Here is a 14,541-nt window from a genome sequence, read left to right on the forward strand (position 1 = left end):
TAAGGTACCACCAGCCTCCTGTGGTGTGGAGGGTAATGAGAAGGCTGATGTGGAGACTGAGAGTGCTGTGAGGAGAGAGGGGAGTAGATATTCAGGGTCCCACTGGGCCGCAGGGAAGTCAAGTCCTTTATCCGGGCAAAAGGGCTTGACCGTTGGCAGAGGGAGTGGGATGCTAGTAGGAAAGGGAAGGTACCCGGTCAGTAGAGGAAGAGGAGGGGACTATGGGATGGAGGAGAGAGGAAGTTGTGTGGAGTAGACTACGGTTTGGGCACACAGGTTTGAATGCCACGTTGTGGATGATAGGAAGACATGAAACAGGTGTGTGACGAGTGTCCGGTGGAGGAAATGGTGGAACATGTGTTGATATTTTGTGAACTGTATGACATAGACAGGGAGAGCATCTGTGAAAAGGTTAGAGAGACTGGACTGGGTTGGGGTTTGGGTGGTGTAGTGGGGGAGGGTTAGAGAGACTGGATGGGGTTGGGGTTTGGGTGGTGTAGTGGGGGAGGGTTAGAGAGGCTGGATGGGGTTGGGGTTTGGGTGGTGTAGTGGGGGAGGGTTAGAGAGGCTGGATGGGGTTGGGGTTTGGGTGGTGTAGTGGGGGAGGGTTAGAGAGGCTGGACTGGGTTGGGGTTTGGGTGGTGTAGTGGGGGGAGGGTTAGAGAGGCTGGATGGGGTTGGGGTTTGGGTGGTGTAGTGGGGGGAGGGTTAGAGAGGATGGACTGGGTTGGGGTTTGGGTGGTGTAGTGGGGGGAGGGTTAGAGAGGCTGGATTGGGTTGGGGTTTGGGTGGTGTAGTGGGGGGAGGGTTAGAGAGGCTGGATGGGGTTGGGGTTTGGGTGGTGTAGTGGGGGAGGGTTAGAGAGGCTGGATGGGGTTGGGGTTTGGGTGGTGTAGTGGGGGAGGGTTAGAGAGGCTGGATGGGGTTGGGGTTTGGGTGGTGTAGTGGGGGAGGGTTAGAGAGGCTGGATGGGGTTGGGGTTTGGGTGGTGTAGTGGGGGAGGGTTAGAGAGGCTGGACTGGGTTGGGGTTTGGGTGGTGTAGTGGGGGGAGGGTTAGAGAGACTGGATGGGGTTGGGGTTTGGGTGGTGTAGTGGGGGAGGGTTAGAGAGACTGGATGGGGTTGGGGTTTGGGTGGTGTAGTGGGGGAGGGTTAGAGAGGCTGGATGGGGTTGGGGTTTGGGTGGTGTAGTGGGGGGAGGGTTAGAGAGGCTGGATGGGGTTGGGGTTTGGGTGGTGTAGTGGGGGAGGGTTAGAGAGGCTGGATGGGGTTGGGGTTTGGGTGGTGTAGTGGGGAGGGTTAGAGAGGCTGGATGGGGTTGGGGTTTGGGTGGTGTAGTGGGGGAGGGTTAGAGAGGCTGGATGGGGTTGGGGTTTGGGTGGTGTAGTGGGGGAGGGTTAGAGAGACTGGACGGGGGTCGGGGTTTGGGTGGTGTAGTGGGGGGAGGGTTAGAGAGGCTGGATGGGGTTGGGGTTTGGGTGGTGTAGTGGGGGGAGGGTTAGAGAGGCTGGATGGGGTTGGGGTTTGGGTGGTGTAGTGGGGGAGGGTTAGAGAGGCTGGATGGGGTTGGGGTTTGGGTGGTGTAGTGGGGGAGGGTTAGAGAGGCTGGATGGGGTTGGGGTTTGGGTGGTGTAGTGGGGGAGGGTTAGAGAGACTGGACGGGGTCGGGTTTGGGTGGTGTAGTGGGGGAGGGTTAGAGAGGCTGGATGGGGTTGGGGTTTGGGTGGTGTAGTGGGGGAGGGTTAGAGAGGCTGGATGGGGTTGGGGTTTGGGTGGTGTAGTGGGGGAGGGTTAGAGAGACTGGATGGGGTTGGGGTTTGGGTGGTGTAGTGGGGGAGGGTTAGAGAGGATGGACTGGGTTGGGGTTTGGGTGGTGTAGTGAGGGGAGGGTTAGAGAGGATGGACTGGGTTGGGGTTTGGGTGGTGTATTGAGGGGAGGGTTAGAGAGGCTGGACGGGGTTGGGGTTTGGGTGGTGTAGTGGGGGAGGGTTAGAGAGGCTGGATGGGGTTGGGGTGAGGGTGGTGTAGTGGGGGAGGGTTAGAGAGACTGGATGGGGTTGGGGTTTGGGTGGTGTAGTGGGGGGAGGGTTAGAGAGGCTGGACTGGGTTGGGGTTTGGGTGGTGTAGTTGGGGAGGGTTAGAGAGGCTGGATGGGGTTGGGGTGAGGGTGGTGTAGTGGGGGAGGGTTAGAGAGGCTGGACGGGGTTGGGGTTTGGGTGGTGTAGTGGGGGAGGGTTAGAGAGACTGGACGGGGTTGGGGTTTGGGTGGTGTAGTGGGGGAGGGTTAGAGAGGCTGGATGGGGTTGGGGTTTGGGTGGTGTAGTGGGGGAGGGTTAGAGAGGCTGGACTGGGTTGGGGTTTGGGTGGTGTAGTGGGGGGAGGGGGGTAGAGAGGCTGGACTGGGTTGGGGTTTGGGTGGTGTAGTGGGGGAGGGTTAGAGAGACTGGACTGGGGTTGGGGTGAGGGTGGTGTAGTGGGGGAGGGTTAGAGAGGCTGGATGGGGTTGGGGTTTGGGTGGTGTAGTGGGGGAGGGTTAGAGAGGCTGGATGGGGTTGGGGTGAGGGTGGTGTAGTGGGGGAGGGTTAGAGAGGCTGGATGGGGTTGGGGTGAGGGTGGTGTAGTGGGGGGAGGAAAGGGGAGGGTAGTGATGCCTAGGGCTCTGTTTCACTTTCTTAGAAGAACAGGACTAATGAAGATAATTTAATGCATGTAGGCCTTGACTGGCCTCACACTCCAGTACAGTAGGTGGCGGTATATGCACCTTAAAAGTTGGATGCGATCCGCCAACCCAATCTCAAAGAAGAAGAAGAAGAAGAAGAAGCAGAAGCATTTCCGTGCGCCTGCAATAAACTTTGATCCGGTCGATAGTCTCCAAGGTGACAGAAACGATCCGCTCGAACGCGCCCTTTTGCTTTAGTGGTCACGTGACTTTTGTTGACACACGAGCGCACCGGAGGAGTAAGACCGGTTTTTTTTGTTTGTTGCGGTTTGTTTCCTGTATCTACCAAAAGTATTTACGTGGAACTCAAGCATACGGTTCTTTGTGATAGTTACGTAGCCATTTGAACAATAGTGAACATCTGAAAACAGCTGCTGACTTGGCCGATCCCGTCCAATCTGTCCCAGTGCTAATGCTAGCTAGCTAGCGCTGTGCTCTTATCTTTTGTATCGTTTCGGCTGCAGTCACCTTCTCCGACATGGCCTCGCCTGCACCTGGAGCGGGTAAGTCAAGAAAGGCAGGGTAGTATAGCTAGCAGGTAGCGCTGACCCAGGGCGTTTTGTGCCGCTTGCTGATGGCGAGTCTTCTTCAACAGCACTGCACGTCTGTAACATTACTTTGTTGATAATGTTTTTTTTCCCCTCTACTCAGGATTTCAGAACAAGAACCGTGTTGCCATTTTGGCTGAACTGGACAAGGAGAAGAGACGCTTGATACAAAACTCCTCCATGAATAACCCTGGAGCCAGGTATCTGGAAGCATCTTGCGTGTCAGTGATATAAACCTTGCTTGCGTCCCATAGAGTTAACTCATTTTGACCAGAGGCCTATGCGCCCTGGTCAAAAGGACTGCACTTATATAGGGAATAGGGTGCCATTCTCTGGTCTAAAGTAGTGCACTATATAGGGAATAGGGTGCCATTTGGGACATAGGGCCCCAGTGCAGCCCCTGACCCCTATCTCTCCATCCCTCTCTCCAACAGCATCCCTCTCTCCAGACCAGCCCTGAATAAAGACTTCAGAGACCACGCGGAGCAGCAGCACATCGCTGCCCAGCAGAAAGCAGCTCTGCAGGTGAGACCTCATTCTAACATTTCAGAAATGCACCCTTCCTTCCTTGTTTCCTTGGACTAAGCATAGATCTGTAAGTGATTGGACGGGTGTGAGCGAGGTGACCACACTATTACTTAAACCAATCCAACCAATACAGATCTGGGATTTCTTCAAGGACAGTAGGATGAAAGGATGCATTTCTGAGGTTTTTCAAGAGGGTCATAGGTGGCTCCAGAGCCATTCTGCATGATCTCTATATATACAGTAAGGCAGGGTTCGGCAACATGCGAGTGATTTATTTTATTTTATTTTTTAAATAAAGACTGTAAAATTACTAGGAATTCAGCTAAAAATGAGTTTAATTTAGGAAATTTGTTCCCAAATATTCCCACGACAATAAAATTAAGGGATGTGATCGTGTCAATGTAATCAAGACATGAAATGAATGTTATTTTCAAATACAATCTATTTTGGGGCTTACAGTGCCTTGCAAAAGTATTCAGACCCCTCTAAACATTTTATTGTTACAAAGTTACATTTTTATTATAAACAATTTGATAAATAAAATATAGTCGTTACATAAGTATTCAGCCCCTTTGTTTAGGCAAGCTGAAATTAGTTTAGGAGTAATGTTTGGCTTAACAAATCACAAAGTTATATGGACTCACTCTGTGTGAAGTAATAGGGGTTGACATGATTTTTAAAACGACTCCCCCTTCCTCTGTCCCCCATACAACATCTGTAAGGTCCCTCAGTCAAGTATTGAATTTCCAGCACAGATTCAACTTGAAGCTGGAGTCTTATGGCTTGGGGGTAGAAGCTGTTATGTAGCCTTTTGGATCTAGACTTGGTGCTCCGGTACCACTTACCGTGCGGTAGCAGAGAGAGAGAGAACAATCCATAACTTGGGTGGCTGGAGTCTGACCATTTTCAGGGCCTTCCTCTGACACCGCCTGGTATATAGGTCCTGAATGGCAGGAAGCTTGGCCCAAGTGATGTACTGGGCCGTACCGTCTGTAGTGCCTTGCGGTCGGAGGCAGAGCAGTTGCCATACCAGGCGGTGATGCAACCAGTCAGGATGCTCTCGATGGTGCAGCTGTAGAATTTTTTGAGGATCTGAGGACCCATGCCAAATCTTTTCAGGCTCCTGAGGGGGAATAGGCGTTGTCGTGCACTCTTCACGACTGTCTTGGTGTGTTTGGACCATGATAGTTTGTTAGTGATGTGGACACCAAGGAACTTGACGCTCTCGACCCACTCCACTACAGCCCTGTCAATGTGAATGGGTGCGTGCTCGGCCCTCCTTTTCCTGTAGTCCACGATCAGCTCCTTTGTCTTGCTCACGTTGAGTGAGAGGTTGTTGTCCTGGCACCACACTGCCAGGTTTCTGACCTCCTCCCTATAGGCTGTCTCATCACCGTTGTGTAGTCAGCAAACTTAATGATGGTGTTGGAGTCGTGTGTGAACAGGGAGTACAGGAGGGGACTAAGCACGCACCACTGAGGGGCCCCCGGGAGGGAATGGCCGGCAGGGATGTAGCTCAGTTGGTAGAGCATGGCGTTTGCAACGCCAGGGTTGTGGGTTCGATTCCCACGGGGGGCCAGTATGAAAAAAAGAAAAAAGAATGTATGCACTCAATAATTTAAGTCGCTCTGGATAAGAGCGTCTGCTAAATGACTAAAATGTAAATGTAAATGTAAATGTTGTTGCCTACCCTTACCACCTGGGGGCGCCCTGTCAGGAAGTCCAGGATCCAGTTGCAGAGGGAGGTGTTTAGTCCCAGGGTCCGTAGCTTAGTGATGAGCTTTGAGGACACTAAGGTGTTGTTATGATGATTTGATATACAACATTCATTAATGAATGTGCAGCTCATAAGCTGTATGTGGACACAGGACAAGGACACACCATGTGTTAGTGGTGTCACGAGGGAGGAATAGAAGGTCAGTGAGCCAAGATAGATTGGGGGGCCACTGGTGCTAATCTTAGGATGGGTGCGTGATGGAATGGCCTGGCTAGGGTGCCACACTACACCAAGGAGGTAGATGATATGGTGGTGGATGAGTGACAATCAATAATGGGTAGCAACTGTGTATGGGATAAAAGTAGATACAAGCTCAATGCATATAGTTGATTTTATTAAAACAAATAGGGTGTGTCTATATATGGAAATATACACGTTTACATTTTTCTAGCAATCTATTGCTTGAAAGAACAGATGACTTTCGGTTGATGAACTTTTTTGTTGTTGTTGTCAGGGAAAGCCCCTAAGGTATTTACTTAAAAAGTAGCCACAAATATTATAATTTATTAAAACACTTCAAATAAATAGTTAACGGTATTGAAAAACCATCCCCGTGGCTATTTCCAAATACCCCGGTAGACGGTATACCGCCCAAGCCTGTCCTAAAACTCTTTGCCATTCATAAATCAACATGGTTATATGTCCACGGTATCGCATCTGGACACCAAAGGATTTCCTAGGTTTCCTTTCCTAGGATGTCGGGGCTTTGCAGAGAAGTGAGTGACTCTCGTCTCGTCAACCGAATCACATCGGTGAGGGAGATGTTCATTTGGTTCCCTAATTTTTACTACTGGTAGGCCTAGTCTTTTTTTAATAATCTATTATGTTATTAATTATCTGCAGATAAATCATGAAAACATTCAATGAAGATGGTGAATCATCACTGCAGGAACAATAGGTAGTGGAGAATGGGGGCGGCAGGTAGCTTAGTGGGTAAGAGCGTTGTGCCAGTAACCGAAAGGTCGCTGGTTCTAATCCCCGAGCCGACTAGGTGAAAAATCTGTCGATGTGCCCTTAAGCAAGGCCCTTAACCCTAATTGCTCCTGTAAGTCGCTCTGGATAAGAGCGTCTGCTAAATGACTAAAATGTAAATGTAATGAGAATCTCATTCTGGTCCAAGTATTTAGGGCCCTCACGAAATCCAGACATTAAAATGGAATTCAACAATATTAAAATATGTATTTACCTTTAGTAGGGAATTAACTAAATGTGTTGAAAATGAATTAATTTGCCCAAGTTTATCATAAGACATGATCAGAATGCATCAGCCATTCACATTTCCTGCAACTTTCTGAAGAGGCAACGAGAATGCCCCCCTCTGTGTGCGGTATGCCCCCCTCTGTGTGCGGTATGCCCCCCTCTGTGCGCGGTATGCCCCCCTCTGTGTGCGGTATGCCCCCCTCTGAGTGCGGTATGCCCCCCTCTGAGTGCGGTATGCCCCCCTCTGTGTGCGGTATGCCCCCCCTCTGTGTGCGGTATGCCCCCTCTGTGTGCGGGTATGCCCCCCCTCTGTGTGCGGTATGCCCCCCTCTGTGTGCGGTATGCCCCCCTCTGTGTGCGGTATGCCCCCTCTGTCGTGCGGTATGCCCCCTCTGTCTGCGGTATGCCCCCTCTGTCTGCGGTATGCCCCCTCTGTGTGCGGTATGCCCCCTCTGTGTGCGGTATGCCCCCCTCTGGTGCGGTATGCCCCCTCTGTGTGCGGTATGCCCCCTCTGTGTGCGGTATGCCCCCCTCTGTGTGCGGTATGCCCCCCTCTGTCTGCGGTATGCCCCCCTCTGTCTGCGGTATGCCCCCCTCTGTCTGCGGTATGCCCCCCTCTGTCTGCGGTATGCCCCCTCTGTGTGCGGTATGCCCCCCTCTGTGTGCGGTATGCCCCCCTCTGTGTGCGGTATGCCCCCTCTGTGTGCGGTATGCCCCCTCTGTGTGCGGTATGCCCCCCTCTGTGTGCGGTATGCCCCCTCTGTGTGCGGTATGCCCCCCCTCTGTGTGCGGTATGCCCTCTCTGTCTGCGGTATGCCCCCTCTGTCTGCGGTATGCCCCCTCTGTCTGCGGTATGCCCCCTCTGTGTGCGGTATGCCCCCCTCTGAGTGCGGTATGCCCCCTCTGTGTGCGGTATGCCCCCCCCTCTGTGTGCGGTATGCCCCCCTCTGAGTGCGGTATGCCCCCCTCTGAGTGCGGTATGCCCCCTCTGAGTGCGGTACGCCCCCTCTGAGTGCGGTACGCCCCCTCTGTGTGCGGTACGCCCCCTCTGTGTGCGGTACGCCCCCTCTGTGTGCGGTATGCCCCCTCTGTGTGCGGGTGTATGCCCCCTCTGTGTGCGGTTTGCCCCCCTCTGTGTGCGGTATGCCCCCTCTGTGTGCGGTATGCCCCCCTCTGTGTGCGGTATGCCCCCCTCTGTGTGCGGTATGCCCCCTCTGAGTGCGGTATGCCCCCTCTGTGTGCGGTATGCCCCCCTCTGTGTGCGGTATGCCCCCCTCTGTGTGCGGTATGCCCCCCTCTGTCTGCGGTATGCCCCCCTCTGTGTGCGGTATGCCCCCCTCTGTCTGCGGTATGCCCCCCTCTGTGTGCGGTATGCCCCCCTCTGTGTGCGGTATGCCCCCTCTGTGTGCGGTATGCCCCCTCTGTGTGCGGTATGCCCCCTCTGTGTGCGGTATGCCCCCCTCTGTGTGCGGTATGCCCCCTCTGTCTGCGGTATGCCCCCCTCTGTGTGCGGTATGCCCCCCTCTGAGTGCGGTATGCCCCCCTCTGTGTGCTCTGTGTGCGGTATGCCCCCTCTGAGTGCGGTATGCCCCCCCTCTGAGTGCGGTATGCCCCCTCTGTCTGCGGTATGCCCCCTCTGAGTGCGGTATGCCCCCCTCTGAGTGCTCTGTCTGCGGTATGCCCCCCTCTGAGTGCTCTGTCTGCGGTATGCCCCCCTCTGAGTGCGGTATGCCCCCCTCTGTGTGCGGTATGCCCCCCTCTGTGTGCGGTATGCCCCCTCTGAGTGCTCTGTCTGCAGGTATGCCCCCTCTGAGTGCGGTATGCCCCCCTCTGAGTGCGGTATGCCCCCCTCTGTGTGCGGTATGCCCCCCTCTGTGTGCTCTGTGTGCGGTATGCCCCCCTCTGAGTGCGGTATGCCCCCCTCTGTCTGCGGTATGCCCCCCTCTGAGTGCGGTATGCCCCCCTCTGTGTGCGGTATGCCCCCCTCTGTGTGCGGTATGCCCCCCTCTGAGTGCTCTGTCTGCGGTATGCCCCCCTCTGAGTGCGGTATGCCCCCTCTGAGTGCGGTATGCCCCCCCTCTGTGTGCCTCTGTGTGCGGTATGCCCCCTCTGAGTGCGGTATGCCCCCCCTCTGAGTGCGGTATGCCCCCCTCTGTCTGCGGTATGCCCCCTCTGAGTGCGGTATGCCCCCCCTCTGAGTGCTCTGTCTGCGGTATGCCCCCTCTGAGTGCTCTGTCTGCGGTATGCCCCCCCCTCTGAGTGCGGTATGCCCCCCTCTGTGTGCGGTATGCCCCCTCTGTGTGCGGTATGCCCCCTCTGTGTGCGGTATGCCCCCCTCTGAGTGCTCTGTCTGCGGTATGCCCCCCTCTGAGTGCTCTGTCTGCGGTATGCCCCCCTCTGAGTGCTCTGTCTGCGGTATGCCCCCCTCTGAGTGCGGTATGCCCCCCTCTGTGTGCGGTATGCCCCCCTCTGTGTGCGGTATGCCCCCCTCTGAGTGCTCTGTCTGCGGTATGCCCCCCTCTGAGTGCGGTATGCCCCCCTCTGTGTGCGGTATGCCCCCCTCTGAGTGCTCTGTGTGCGGTATGCCCCCCTCTGAGTGCGGTATGCCCCCCTCTGTGTGCGGTATGCCCCCCTCTGTGTGCGGTATGCCCCCCTCTGTGTGCGGTATGCCCCCCTCTGTGTGCGGTATGCCCCCCTCTGAGTGCGGTATGCCCCCCTCTGTGTGCGGTATGCCCCCCCTCTGAGTGCGGTATGCCCCCTCTGAGTGCGGTATGCCCCCTCTGTCTGCGGTATGCCCCCCTCTGTCTGCGGTATGCCCCCTCTGTCTGCGGTATGCCCCCTCTGTCTGCGGTATGCCCCCCTCTGAGTGCGGTATGCCCCCTCTGAGTGCGGTATGCCCCCTCTGAGTGCGGTATGCCCCCTCTGTGTGCGGTATGCCCCCCTCTGTGTCCAGAATGCCCCCCTCTGTGTCCAGAATGCCCCCCTCTGAGTGCGGTATGCCCCCCTCTGTGTCCAGAATGCCCCCCTCTGAGTGCGGTATGCCCCCTCTGTGCGGTATGCCCCCCTCTGTGTCCAGAATGCCCCCCTCTGTGTCCAGAATGCCCCCCTCTGAGTGCGGTATGCCCCCCTCTGAGTGCGGTATGCCCCCTCTGTCTGCGGTATGCCCCCCTCTGAGTGCGGAATGCCCCCCTCTGTGTGCGGTATGCCCCCCTCTGAGTGCGGAATGCCCCCCTCTGTGTGCGGTATGCGCGTATGCCACTTCGTGTAGCCGTTAGCGATGATGCTAACAAAAACGGTCTTCTGGTCGATGGAAAGGCTTTCCCAAAAACCTTCTCAATTAAATGTTAACTACAAAGTGCCTATGCCTACCTGTTAGAATGTCATGATTATTTTCATAAATCCAGTGGGTATTTGTTTAAAAAATTTGACTATCACATGTGCGCTAAAAGAACACGCTAAACAACAGCTAGGTGTGCAACTTGAATTAAAGGGTAACTACACCGCAAAATCAACATTTCTCAGATTTTCCCCAGACCTCAAAAGTGGTCTCCTGATGTGGTTTAAGCAAATGTGTGGACTTAGAACATCCAATGTTTTTCTATTTTAAAAAAAAGGTGTGATTTGAGACAAGAAACCTGGAAGATAAAAAACAGAGATAATGGAATCAGGCAAAAAAAGTAAACAGATTTTATAGGGCCCTACTTAATTATATTTTTTGAAATTAATTTAGGCTATGTAAAATCAGAAATATCTAATACTTAAGACTGATAAGCTTTTTTATTTTTTCTATTTAACCTTTACATTTATTTTTCAAGTTAATGTGGGCTATTTACTTCATTTTTCGGTTTTAATAAAATACATAATTTGAAGAACAAACATCGTAGCAATTCATATCTTGCAGTAAAACTGTAAATAAGACTTTAATCTCAAGAGAAGACAGGTTAAATGTTTATTTTGATTTTTATGTGTGTCCCAGGTCTAAATCAGTCTCTGATTTAAAGGGTAACGTTTTTTTTTAAATGCAGTGGAACTGGCTTCGAGGTCCAGAGTTGAGTTTGAGGGACCTAGATGATATCCCAAACAACTAACACTGAATTTATACATTTTCAGTCATTTAAATTGTAAAGTCATGTCTTTCTACACAATACCACAACACATTTTTTCTAAGGTAAAGTTAAAAAAAAGTATTCAATAATTTCGCTGTGTATTTCAGATGGAATCAAGGCAAGAGGCCGCCACATTAGATCTTCTTTGGCAAACACAATCTAACCGTGGAGGCCACCCCCCTCCGCCACGGGGGGCGCCTGGCTGGCTACTTTTTCTATTTGGCTGGCTACTCCATGTACTGGTGGCTACTCCATGTACTGGTGGCTACTCTATGTACTGGTGGCTACTCTATGTACTGGTGGAAAACACTGTGTAGCTAACCTTCCTGTTTCTGTTACAGCACGCACATGCTCACTCTTCTGGATTCTTCATCACTCAAGACTCCTCCTTCGGGAACCTCATCCTCCCAGTGCTGCCACGACTAGACCCACCTCCTCCAGCAGAATAACAGACCCTTAGGAAGGAAACAGCAGAAAGAGCTAAAAGCAGCACCTGTTGGGTGTTGACGAATGGCAGCGGGCCACAGATCATCGGCCGTCATTTTCTGTTCATTTTCCAATTATTCTGTTGAATTGCCACCGTTCGTCCACACCTAGCAGGTAATTTACTGCGCATGGCCGGCGTTCGTTCTGGTGTTTCCTCCCTAACAGACATAGTGACAATACAGAGACTCTTTGTTACGAGTTGCTCTCTAGGACTTTTTGAAGAAGGTCTCGGATTGTTTGTTGAAGCTGAGGGTCATATTATTTCTGTCTATTTTTGGTATGGTGCACCGTACATTATGTGGTTTTGAAAGAAGTCAGACAATGTAGTTTTTGTAACATTTTTTATAAATTAAGGCCTAATCAAATAAAGATGAAGTCAACAACAGCATTTGGACCTTTTACTTGGGGATTGGCAAACCTAATATATTGTTATTATATATCGTTATACAAATATAACGTCTGGGTTTAATATAACATAGAAGGACCCAGGGTTGGGTAACTGATGACAAAACTAAATCAGTTACGTTACCAGCAAAAATATTGTAATCAGATTACAGATACTTTTGAAAAACTAAATGATTACTTCTTGGATTACTTTTAAATTCAAAAAGGATGTTTGTGAAAAAATACATTATGACACCTTTCTGTTTTCTCAATGACATTCAATTCAGCATTGAAGAAAGGTGCACGTTTAAGTTTGTTCCACCTGAGAGAGTCTGACCTCAGACACCACTATGATGACCACCAATCAGAGACCACTATGATGACCACCAATCAGAGACCACTATGATGACCACCAATCAGAGACCACTATGATGACCACCAATCAGAGACCACTATGATGACCACCAATCAGAGACTACTATGATGACCACCAATCAGAGACCACTATGATGACCGCCAGTCAGAGACCACTATGATGACCACCAATCAGACACCACTATGATGACCACCAATCAGAGACCACTATGATGACCACCAATCAGAGACCACTATGATGACCGTCAGTCAGAGACCACTGATGACCACCAATCAGAGACCACCATGATGACACACCAAATGATGACCACGAATCAGAGACCACCATGATGACACACCAAATGATGACCACCAATCAGAGACCACTATGATGACACACCAAATGATGACCACCAATCAGAGACCACTATGATGACACACCAAATCCGTTTGATGGATCCTTTTTGTCTTATTCTAAGTAATCCAAAAGTAACAAGGTAATCAAATTACATTACTGAGTTTGGGTAATCCCAAAATTACGTTACTTATTACAATTTTGGAGAAGTAACTAACGGATTATATTTATAAAGTAACCTACCCAACCCTGGAAGGAACTATGAACATAGCTTAGGTTATAATATTGAACTATATATACTGAACAAAAATATAAATGCATTTTATTCCAGGTGACTACCTCATGAAGCTGGTTGAGAGAATACCAAGCGTGTGCAAAGGTGTCATTAAGGCAAAGGGTGGCTACTTTGAATATATTTTGATTTGTTTAACACTTTTTTGGTTACTACATGATTCCATATGTGTTATTACATAGTTTTGATGTCTTCACTATTATTCTACAATGTAGAAAATAGTACAAATTAAGAAAAGCCCTTGAATGAGTAGGTGTGTCCAAACTGACTGTACTGTACTCCAGACTAGTTTCCATATAGACTCTTCCTTAAATAGTTCTTGCATAGTTTGGAGTTGTGCTTTGGGTCATTGTGTGGTCCTCTGTAACTCAATTGGTAGAGCACGGCGCTTGTAACGCCAGGGTAGTGGGTTTGATCCCCGGGACCACCCATACGTAAATATGTATGCACACATGACTGTAAGTCGCTTTGGATAAAAGCGTCTGCTAAATGGCTTATTATTATTATTATTATTGTCCTGTTGTAGGAAGAAATTGGCTCCAATCAAGCACCGTCCACAGGGTATGGCATGGCGTTGCAAAATGGAGTGATAGCCTTCCTTCTTCAAGGTCCCTTTTACCCTGTACAAATCTCCCACTTTACCACCACCAAAGCACCCCCAGACCATCACATTGCCTCCACCATACATGACATCTTTTCATTTGGTCTGCGTCTCACAAATGTTCTTCTTTGTGATCCGAACACCTCAAACTTCGATTCGTCTGTCCATAACACTTTTTTCCAATCTTCCTCTGTCCAGTGTCTGTGTTCTTTTGCCCATCTTAATATTTTCTTTTTATTGGCCAGTCTGAGATATGGCTTTTTCTTTGAAACTCTGCTTAGGTCAGCATCCCGGAGTCGCCTCTTCACTGTTGACGTTGAGACTGGTGTTTTGTGGGTACTATTTAATGAAGCTGCCAATTGAGGACCTGTGAGGCGTCTGTTTCTCAAACTAGACACTAATGTATTTGTCCTCTTGCTCAGTTGTGCAACAGGGCCTCCCACTCCTCTTTCTATTCTGGTTAGAGACAGTTGCGCTGTTCTGTGAAGGGAGTAGTACACAGCGTTGTACGAGATCTTCAGTTTCTTGGCAATTTCTCAGAACAAGAATAGACTGACGAGTTTCAGAAGAAAGTGATTTGTTTCTGGCCATTTTGAGCCTGTAATCAAACCAATTGCTGATGCTCCAGATACTCAACTAGTCTCAAGAAGGCCAGTTTTATTGCTTCTTTAATCAGCACAACAGTTTTCAGCTGTGCTAACATAATTGCAAAAGGGTTTTCTAATGATCAATTAGCCTTTTAAAATGATAAACTTGGATTAGCAAACACAACGTGCCATTGGAACACAGGACTGATGGTTGCTGATAATGGGCCTCTGTACGCCTATGTAGATATTCCGTTAAATATCAGCCGTTTCCAGCTACAATAGCCATTTACAACATTAACAATGTCTACACTGTATTTCTGATCAATTTGATGTTATTTTAAAATGTACAAAAAAATTGCTTTTCTTTCGAAAACAAGGACATTTCTAAGTGACCCCAAACTTTTGAACGGTAAATTTTGGACACCTACTCATTCAAGGGTTTTTCTTTATACAGTGAGGGAAAAAAGTATTTGATCCCCTGCTGATTTTGTACGTTTGCCCACTGACAAATAAATTATTAGTCTATAATTTTAATGGTAGGTTTATTTGAACAGTGAGAGACAGAATAACAACCAAAAAATCCAGAAAAACGCATGTCAAAAAT

The 14,541-nt window shown here is 50.1% G+C and overlaps 1 protein-coding gene across 1 annotated transcript; it reads left to right on the top strand.

Moving 5' to 3' along the window:
- The first annotated feature begins 2,860 nt into the window (after positions 1 to 2,860).
- LOC121583148 (ints3 and nabp interacting protein) lies at positions 2,861 to 11,749 on the top strand. The gene is made up of 4 exons (XM_041899349.2): positions 2,861 to 3,222; positions 3,371 to 3,467; positions 3,702 to 3,792; positions 11,220 to 11,749. The coding sequence occupies exons 1-4, from the start codon at positions 3,198 to 3,200 to the stop codon at positions 11,325 to 11,327; spliced, it is 321 nt and encodes a 106-aa protein (XP_041755283.1). The 5' UTR covers positions 2,861 to 3,197; the 3' UTR covers positions 11,328 to 11,749.
- Positions 11,750 to 14,541: the final 2,792 nt, after the last annotated feature.

Source organism: Coregonus clupeaformis, unplaced genomic scaffold (assembly GCF_020615455.1).
Source record: "Coregonus clupeaformis isolate EN_2021a unplaced genomic scaffold, ASM2061545v1 scaf0258, whole genome shotgun sequence".
In the NCBI taxonomy this organism is placed as follows: Eukaryota; Metazoa; Chordata; class Actinopteri; order Salmoniformes; family Salmonidae; genus Coregonus; species Coregonus clupeaformis.

Bases quoted from the DNA above. Each gene is read 5' to 3' on its own strand.
- LOC121583148 (XM_041899349.2), top strand. From the start codon at position 3,198: ATGGCCTCGCCTGCACCTGGAGCGG. The intron at 3,468-3,701 runs GTATCTGGAAGC...TCTCTCCAACAG, and splicing joins ATGAATAACCCTGGAGCCAG to CATCCCTCTCTCCAGACCAG. The intron at 3,793-11,219 runs GTGAGACCTCAT...TTTCTGTTACAG, and splicing joins AGCAGAAAGCAGCTCTGCAG to CACGCACATGCTCACTCTTC.